This window comes from Trifolium pratense, linkage group LG4 (genome assembly GCF_020283565.1).
Source record: "Trifolium pratense cultivar HEN17-A07 linkage group LG4, ARS_RC_1.1, whole genome shotgun sequence".
NCBI lineage: Eukaryota > Viridiplantae > Streptophyta > Magnoliopsida > Fabales > Fabaceae > Trifolium > Trifolium pratense.
In genome coordinates, this window is record NC_060062.1 from 25,056,536 (window position 1) to 25,066,788 (window position 10,253).

General features: G+C 32.8%; 1 protein-coding gene across 1 annotated transcript; it reads right to left on the reverse strand.

The window, feature by feature from the left end:
• Window positions 1-268: 268 nt before the first annotated feature.
• Window positions 269-4,578, reverse strand: LOC123924117 (U-box domain-containing protein 1). The gene is made up of 2 exons (XM_045976892.1): window positions 2,502-4,578; window positions 269-355 (listed from the first exon to the last, which is right to left on the reverse strand). Exons 1-2 carry the CDS (start codon window positions 4,568-4,570, stop codon window positions 283-285), a joined length of 2,142 nt encoding a protein of 713 aa, XP_045832848.1. The 5' UTR covers window positions 4,571-4,578; the 3' UTR covers window positions 269-282.
• Between the last annotated feature and the right edge of the window lie 5,675 nt (window positions 4,579-10,253).

Consider the following 10,253-nt stretch of genomic DNA (forward strand, 5'->3'; position numbering starts at 1 on the left):
CCCCTCGTGATGACCCAACACAAAATTTTCTAATAATGCGTATTTAAAAAAATATGAAAAATTGAGTGAGTTGATAATTACCGTATTTGGCTGGGTATAGGACCATATCAAGAATGGGTGTATAGATATCGAAATAAGCAACCTTAGCATCTTGGAGTGTGGCTTGCAATAAATGAACATTTGATTGAAGTTTAGCGTTGTAATTTTGAGAATCAATGTTTTTTTGGAGGTTGCTAACACGTTGGAGCCAATTTTGGCTAGGTAAGATGCTATCTAATGTCACTAGTATTGGAACACAACCAATTGGAGGAAGACCTGCCACAATAATCCTACGACCTCCAGCTCCATACAATCTCTACAGTCATCCATCAATCAATCAATCAAATTAATTAAATACATATACACAACTTATGAATCAACTGACAAATAATTATATTATTATGTCAGACATTTTTAACTGAGTTTGAATCAGATCTTCATAGTTGTATGTAAATGATATTTGTCACTAATAGACATAAATATCGGTATTTATCAGTTGAACTAAGACTTATAAAGCAATATATGTGGGAGAGGATCCATATCATATTTTATGGTTTCATTAGTTTCTAAAAACACAATTTTCATAGAAAAAAAAAACACACACAATTTTCATATTTTTCATTTGTCACTAATTTATATTGCAATATTAAACAGGGTTTGGATTCTTTCAACCTTAATAATCATTTTTTTATATCTGTAACATATGTTTACCTGAATAAAATTCTGAAGATTTTGGAGCAAAAAATCTTGATAAGATGAAATAGAACCAGAGGGAGTAACAGTACTTGTTGGCAACAAATAAACATTGTACAACATATCATTAGTCCCAATACTAATTACAAACAAGGCATTTTGGATTATATAGTTAGCCTTTTCATTACCAACAACTTTTCTTATTCTCAACAAACCTTGCTCAAACAACTCAAGTTGTGAACCCAAATCCAAGGCCTTAGCTAAGGCCACTGTATGGCTATCCAAACCTGTACCACCCGAGCCGAAACTAACCCCAGTTAATAAATCATTGTCGGTAACTTGCGGGTCAAGAAAAGCGGGCAATAATTCCTTAATGCCTAGAATTTGGCATAAATAATCGGTCGATATTTTTCCATTTGAGAATCTACCGGTAGGGACATGGTTTGGAAAATCACAGCCGTAGGGCAAATGGTCACAGCGGAAGATGCTGTTAATTAAGTGGTTGTTGTTGCCCGCATCAATAGAGGAATCACCGAAGGCAAATATTGCGGTGATTTTATAGGACGCAATAGCGGAGTTTGGTATTGAAAGTAATACTAGAAAAGAGAGGAAGAAAAATGAAGGGGTTGTTTTGGAAGCCATGACTTGGTGATTTTGGCTTCAAAAATTATGGAATGCTATGTGTTGAGTGTTATGTGAATATATAGTTTTTGTTAATGATTGGGTTTTAATGTTTGGCTATCAAATGGTTCATTTTTTAATAAAGTGCTATCTAATGGGTCTCTAGATAATATCAACTGGTTTTCAAAATGATTGCTATATATATGTTCCATACTGCATAGGTCACTTTTTTGGATAAGTTTTTCTATATTTTTTTGCATTGGTTTTTGCATTTTGTACTATTATGTGATATGAACTAATATTCGACTCAAATTGAACCGCGACCACCACTAGCTGGGTTTCATATTTTGGTATACGGATGATATGTTTTTGACGGTGAGACTTCTGTGAATAATTTATGGGTCATTAGTCATCTCTGATGTGTTTTAGGTTGATGTCTGGGGTAAAGGTTAATTTTGCGAAGAGTTGTTTTATTGGGTTGAACGTGGATAATTCATTCATGGGAGGGACTTTTCTCACCCCCTAAAGCTACTTTGGAAGTACATATTCGAAAAAATAGTTATTTTCTCTTCATAAGTGTACTTTCAGAATATGTGTGGTGTTAAAGAAATGCGAGGAGTGGGTAAGATTGCTTCTTTTCTTCATAGCTATGACAGTTGGATTTCTCAACTATAGTTTGCGCTCGGTTCCTTTCAAGTATCTTGACCTCCTACACGCAAAAATTCGAAGATATTGGGTGTAGGCATTCATCTTGGCAAACCAAGTGTGTTAGCCTCGATGTTCAATATTAAGTCCATCATGATCTTTTATTTTAATTATTTTTCTTCTTTCTAAAACAATGTTAAGTGCATCACAATCTAAAATCTAAATCATGATCTTTCCAAATTAGGTCCTCAACATTGTTGTATTACCAATCAAACAAAGGCAACATCATTGACATAGTTTTTGGTTTCAATCATTGAAATTGTGTTCTTTTGGCAACATCATTGTTGTATTATAAAGACATAGGCAAAAAATATGAATTTCAAAAGTTTTTTAACCTTAAAAATAATCTACAACAACAAAAGAACACAATTTTTTTCATGTATAAGATTCACAAAATATACAACTTTGTATCTCACAAAGAATGTTGAGGTTGAGAGCAACACCTATTAAGCAACCTAAGCAATGCATCAGCTTTTCTTCTAGCTCTCAAAGAACCATCAGCAGCCAAACTTTGAAGAGATGGAATACTCCTTGGATTTGCCAACAATTTCCTTGCAACCAATTCTCCTTCTTCTTTACACAATCCGAGTAAAACGGTTATCGAATTTTCCTTCCCTTTAACCGAACCAAATCTCAAAAGATCAATAAGAATAGGCACCAAACTTTTACAATTTTTTATCTCTTCTAACCCTTGTGAACAACCTAATAACACGGCCAACACCGCCAATGAATCGTCGGTTATACCGGCTTTATCATCCATCAACAACTCAACAAGTAAAGTAACTGCTCCACTTTTAACAATACTTAACTTATTAGGATTATAAACTGCAAGATTAAACAATGCAATAGCAGCATCTCTTTTACCAATTGGTGTACCTTCTTTTAAAAGTAACACTAATGCAGGTATTGCTTTTGAACTTGTTCCAATTTGCACTTTACAATCATCTAACATTGATAAGCTATATATTGCTGCTGCAGCATTTTCTCTTGCTTCCATTGTTTTTCCCGATTCGAGTACTTCGACTATGTTGTCGACCGCTCCGGCGGCCATGATTAGAATCTTATTGTTGTCGTAGATCGATAGGTTGAACAAGGCGGTTACGACGTGTTCTTGGATTCTTGAATCTTTGGATACTAAAAGTGTTACTAGAAACGGAATAGCGCCTACCTCGGCTATGATTTGTCGGTTGGCCATACCGGTTTTCGCGAGCAGACGAATCTCGTATGCGGATTGTCTTTGGATATCGGTTGAACCGGTTGCTAATTTTCCAACAAGAAACTCTGCTGTCATTTTGACAGCATCTTTTGATGCTTTGTTTGCTGAGATATGATCAATTGCATTCTCATTCTTGTGCCTTTTGCTGCTACTGCCACTGTTGTTGTTTCCCTTTGGTTCGTTCACCGAGACGTTGTTTTCGTAGCACCATTGATGAACAAGGCTCTTCAATGCATAGTTTGGTATCAATGCAGTATGAATTAGTCTTTGGCCACTTTTAGGACAAGTATGGTGACCAGAATTTATCCATTCTGCAATCGAAATTCGGTCATAAGTATGTCCTGATGAAACAATCACAGGATCCCTCATTAGGTCTAGCGAAATCGGACAACGGAATTCGTCTGGAATATTAATTGTCGACGACATCATGGATTGAGAAAAAGAAGATGAAGAAGAACTATCATTATCATATATTTTACTTTTGTTGTATAAAATCATAGATAATGATGACTTACTCTCATCCGAATATTCGCCATCACTTTTTTCTCCGTTTCGGAATACCATTGATTTGGTATACGAAACGAGCAAAATGAGATTGTTTATATTTGAGACGACAATAAGTCCACCTGTGCCTGCTTGATTCTGAGCTTCAACTTCTAACTTCGATATTTCTTCGACATAATCCGATAAAGTTATCAAACCAATGCTACTCATAATTTCTTCAACTTTCAAAAAATCAATAAACCCTTTATTGTTCTTATTATTTTTCAAACAATTTTTCGACATTACTTCTAAAAGCTTTTCTCTTCTTTGAACTTCCCTAGGATCAATGAACAATTCAACTCTCTTAGCTTGTTTATGCACAAGCTCAATTTGCTCCTTAATATCATAAGTTATATTAAGCAAATTCAAAGGAAGAATATCAAAAGCTCTTCCAAATTCTTTTACAAGCACAAAAAATTGATTAGAAATGAACTCTAATTGTAATAAACTCCAAAGAGAACTTCCATCTTTCAACTCTTGAATCAAAATCTGCACTCTTGTAATCACAGAAAATATTTCTGTAAAACAAAGAATTGATGAAGGTGGAAGTGGTGTATCTGATTCTTGAATCTCTTCAAACAAAGATGAAAGAAGCTTAATCCTTCTTATCATAGATGATACATTTTTAATTTGTACTAATGGAAATTTTTCAATTGAACTAACTTCATTGGTTATTAAAACCAATGAATCTAGTAATGATTCATTTGGTAATAATCCAGGAGAAATCATCATTTTTGATCTAGGATCATTCATTTTTTGTGGTTAGTGTCAGAAATTGGATTACTCAAAGAGCTTCTATAAGACATTTTTTAATTGTTTTTAATAATAAAATGATATAATTAAATTAATTGTGAGATAGGCATGGTTTTTAATTTAATGATTTGACTCTTTCTATTTGTGTAGTTAGTGATAAAGACAAGAAGAAAAATATTGTAAGAGAGTCAAGTATTTGTGGTGTGCTGCCATTTGGAGGATTTTCCTAGCTTGAGAGATTAGTTTATAATATTGCTAATTAACCATTTTTTTATTCATCTTTTTAATGAGTCTTGTCAAACTTAATTTAAAGTAGCTTCTTTTTAGTTGTTGATAGTAATATGAATGTCTTCATTTGTACATCCTAACGAATAATCCGATCTCTATTATGTCCAAATAAATATATTGATAGCTTCATTCAAACATGTCTGATATCTGACATATATTGATATCTCTTTTCAACAGACGTGATTATATTCAATCGCTTGTATTTGTTTAAACTATTGTGAGTATCTGTTTTTAAGACTTCTAAAAAAAACTAATATGTTAAATCAAACCGCAACAACAAAATTAAACGGTAATTTATAGTTCTTTTCAGTGAAATTTGATTTTTAGTTTTATTAAACGGTCACAATATTATATTTGACCTTTCTTTGGTCAATAATAGCAATTCAGAACTATTGGTGTCAAAAAAAACAGTTGAAATTTAAAAAGTACGACTTATTTTTTTATAAAGGTAATTTCAATTTTATTTGAAATCACAAAATCGGTGCTCCAAACCTTCATCAATCCTTTGAGACGGGGACGAATCATTAATGATTCGATACAATTTTATTGAACTGTTGTAATGATTCAGTTTGATTCGATATTCTTCCCAACTAAGAATGTAAGTGTTTTATAGGATTTTTTTTTTTGAATGATTGTGTTTTATAGGAGTTGGTTGATGAGATCTCCAATGATTTCTTATTTTATTTTAAAAGCGACTTGGTGTTTCAATATTCTGAACAGTTCAACAGCAGCAACGACAACAAACACAACATTTGATTTTATTGATTTGTCGTTTGAGGAATATTGAGCATTACATTTTAGATTATGATGACTTATGGAATCCTTAAACGGCTTATTCAAAATCATCGTGCTTTCCCTCTAGCTACCACTTGGTCTTACATCAATGTTTGTCGTTTATGTAGTACTAGCATCTATAGCTAGAATAGAATGTTTCAACTTTCATGCTCCAATTAACTCACTGAAAATTCCTCATCAATATTTTTGCACCATATTAGATACCAAAAGCCATAAAATGCTGATTAAATATTGAGTTTAGATATTAGAGAACAAATTAGAAGTCTTATTAACTATAGTTTATTTTAAGGAAAATGCTAAATAGTGCCCCCGGGCACTAGTTAAGGATACAAATATAGAAGTTTTATATCGTAAATTGTGCATTCAATGTTTTAATGATGTGAAAAGTTATTCTCTTTCATCATTAACTTTATCATTTGTTTCCTTTTTAGTATGTTTAACTAGTGCCCCGGGGACACTGTTTAGCATGACCCTTATTTTAATAATAAAGGTCTTAACAACCATAAAGGTCTTAACCAAGTCCAACAACCATATATATACTCAAACTATCGATGTTTGAAATATTAATTAAAAAGTTTATGGTTGTTTGTTACCTTGTTATTCTATAATATCAGTGGCGGAACTAGGCGAGGGCTGAGGCGGGCCGCGGCCCTCCCCCAAAAAATAGGAAATTACTAATATACCCTTGGTATTTTCATAAAATTACATATTTATAATACTTTATATATTTGTGAAGGTAAATAGGAATAGAAGCGCAAGGTTAGCCTAGATGGTAGAGGTTTCAATTCCTAATGCATTTGGAGGTGATGGTCATGGGTTCGAACCATGCCTTCCTTGGTTTTGCTTTTTTTTTTTTTTTCCTTTCAAAAATCAACTTTAACACACCCTTGAGGATAAATGTCGTCTTAAACATGTAAAGACATAATTTTGAGATTAATGTTTTTCTTATGATATATCAATTCACAATTTTTATTTTTACCAAAAAAATAAAACACAATTATTTTTAATTTATTTAATCCGTGTCTAATTATTATCTTATATTTATTAATGAATAAATTTCAATCTAAATTTTTTTTATTGTCTAATTAAGCAAGCATTAGTTCAAAGTCAATTATTGATGATTTCAAGTCACTTGACATACGCAGTGTATTATTTTCTGGTATGTAATTTAATTTTTTAATTATCAAATTATTGCTTATTATGACTTAAATTTTTATACGCAATATAATTTTTTTTATTTAATTTATATATTATAAATTTTTTTTATTTAATTTATATATTATAAATTTTTTTAACGGCCCACCCAAGAAAAAATTCCTGGTTCCGCCACTGTATAATATAATAGATAGAATTACATTAAAAGTATTTTATCTTTATAAATGTTAATCTTTTATCTTGTTTAATCTTTTTTTCTAACCAATTCAATATATTGTTTTCAATATAGTGTGATACAAGTGGTAGATACTTGAGTCTCTTAATCATTTGGTTCTGGGTTCGATCCCCGGCCGGTGCATATGGAGAAACATTTGTTGGGAAAGATCAACCCCTTAAATAGATCTCAGTAGAGGATTAGTCTTTGCAATTGCGCGCGGTTTTCCAAAAAAAATATTGTTCTTTATTTAGTGCTAGGTTAGACGCCTTAATTGGATTCGAACGGGTTTTCGTAATTGTGTAAGTTTTAGTGGTGTTTGTAATTTTGTCTATAAACTATAAACTAGAATAATAACAATAATACTAGTAATAATAAATAACATCGTATAAATGTGGAGGCTAAAGTGATAATAATTGTAAGCTGCTAGGTTTGTTTTAGTGGGTGCGTTTGTGTTATTGTCATGTCCTGTATTATCTTGTTCTGTCTTGTATCGTTCAGTTCTTGCTGTTCTACGAATCAAACGCACCCAAAGAAAAAAACACGAAGATGGATAAGAAGATGGAACCGCACATTTGATGCAGGAAAATATTCAACCTCACAACATGATAGAGTCTTTGTATCTTGTTTTCTTTAAATACCGAATATATAGGAGCATTTAGAAACTTGAAGAGTTTTAAATTGCGGTGATTCATTGTAATTTTGGTCATTTGTGATTGTTGCAACACACTGCGGCTATTGCGGTGTGAAATTATTTTTTATTTTCACATACTATATCGAATGACAGTATGACACCACTATGCCTATATGTCACTACACAATTTACCCACCATAACATAGTCTAGGTTTATTTCATTAGAATTGATTCAAAGATGCTTGAAATGCACAGTTAAGAGACCGTTAAAAGTAAGATTTTCATTGGATTTGATGCAAATTGGAATTTGAGGTTCATATAAATTTCAATTTTTTGGTGAAAAGATTTGAACGAAAATGGTTGAAATCGTCTGATGCAGTTACGATGCAACCGTGCACATGATTGAAAACCACACCGCAATTGTGATGCGGTTGCATAGACTACCACATATGCAATATTGCAGCCACAATTGCAGCTGCAGACTGCAATTTAAAACCATATCAATAGCCAGACGTACTCTTCCTTTCCACCTTATCACCACTCCAATCTAAGTCTGATTATGCTTCGATCTCTTCGCATGTTCTTCCTTTGCTTCTTGCAAACAATAAGCCAAATCTTTGAGTATCTTCAGATATCTCAATGATCTCTACACCTACTAACCAGCCCAACCACAAAGGAAAGTCTCTTTCCCCTAAGCCAATTTTCATGAATCACTGCAAAATATTGTTAATTTCACATACCAAATTATCTAATCTCTAGAACTTTACGAACTAAATTGATATTTCACTCTAAGAAAGTAAGACACAAATAACCAAAGCAAAAGTACAGTTCCTTAACTACGTCGTGTTATGTCGCGAAAACTCTTTTTGCCTCCTTCTACTTCGCAACTCGAATTCCAGAGGCGATTAGTTTCCTCATCCTGCAAAAATAACAAAAAGTTGTTTACATCATTCATTTTACAATTTGCTCAACACACAAAGTTTATATGCTTTATGCTATATGGTGCAATTATATCATTCATTTTACACAATTCGTTCAAGAAACAGATTTTCTATCCTTTACGACAAGTGATGTGATTCTTCTTGGCGTTCAATACAATTAAGTAATTTAAATATCAACTCAACGCAAATAACAATCAAAAGAACTTTGCATATACAAAAAAAACAAGATCTTAAACAGACAAAATAAAGATAAACATTATATTCATAATAAAAATTGGACAAGAAACTTCAGTTCATGTAGAAAGGGAATCCTCTGGTAAGAACATGGAAACCAAATTTCTTAATGGATAGCCTATGAGCTTAAACCCAAAGTACTTAATTCTTGTGTATGTACCCAATCTAACACAAATTCAACACTATTTGAAGTTTAATTTACTTCTACTTTAACAGTAAATAAACTAGGTAGCAAGATGTAAATTAACTTCAAATACTAAACAGTACACTATTTGAAGTTTAATTTACTTCTGCTTTAACAGTAAATACTGTTTACACATTGTAGTTTAATTTACTTCTGATTCAAGAAGGTCTAAACAGTACTTTCGTTGAGAAATAGTGATGCCAGCTTTAGAATGTGCTACCTCCAATCCTAAGAAGTATTTGAGGATGCCCAAATCCTTAATTTTGAATTGTGTGTCAAGTATAGTTTTGATCCTTGTGAATTCTGTAAGTGAAGTTCCAGATAGAATCACATCATCCACATAAACAAGTAAAGCTGTGAAATCATTATCTTGTGTGAGAGTGAACAAAGAATAATCTGCAGTGGATTGTTGATAGCCTTCTTGTAATAGTAAGCATGTGAGCTTCTCATACCATTTTCTGCTGGCCTGCTTCAAGCCATAAAGACTTTTCTGTAACTTACACACTTGATTAGGAGCTGCTGTGACTCCATCAGGTATGTGCATGTAAACATCTTCATGGAGATCACCATGAAGAAAAGCATTGTTCACATCTAATTGGTGAAGATGCCAATGATTGATGGAAGCAAGGGCTAGCAATGTTCTGACAGTACTTAACTTTGCCACAGGAGAAAAAGTATCAAAGAAATCAAGGCCCTCTATTTGATTGTAACCCTTTGCAACTAAACGTGCCTTGTACCTCTCAATTGAACCATCTGCTTTGTGTTTAATTTTGTAAACCCATTTGCTTCCAATGGGTTTAATGTGAGGAGGTAGAGTCACAAGCTTCCATGCACCATTTTTAGCTAATGCATCCAATTCCACATTCATGGCTTTTAACCAATGATCATGCTGACATGTGATAGTTATGACAGATTCTATAAAAGGAAACGTGGGCAAAAGGATAAGGATACAGCAAATCATTCCCTTGTAGGAATGTTTCCTTATTCAGCGAAGGAGGAGAAAATAGATCTGGATCCAATTGATTAAATAGCAGAATGTTCTCTGTCATTGTTTTTTATGCATAGTTTTCTGTAGTCACTACTACTAGGAGAGATTTGGCCTCTCGAAGTGCCATTCCCTTATTTCAGTACTATTTCTTTCAAAATTTCCCTTTGTACTATCAGCTAGATCCCGTTTGAACTCTAGTTGACAATATTATAATAATATTTCCTCAATTTCCCTCTGTTATTACTGTTGA

Coding starts and splice junctions, on each gene's coding strand:
- LOC123924117 (XM_045976892.1), bottom strand. CDS start 4,570: ATGAATGATCCTAGATCAAAAATGATGATTTCTCCTGGATTATTACCA. Junction 356..2,501: donor TTGCTTAGGTTGCTTAATAG/GTGTTGCTCTCA, acceptor GGATGACTGTAG/AGATTGTATGGAGCTGGAGG.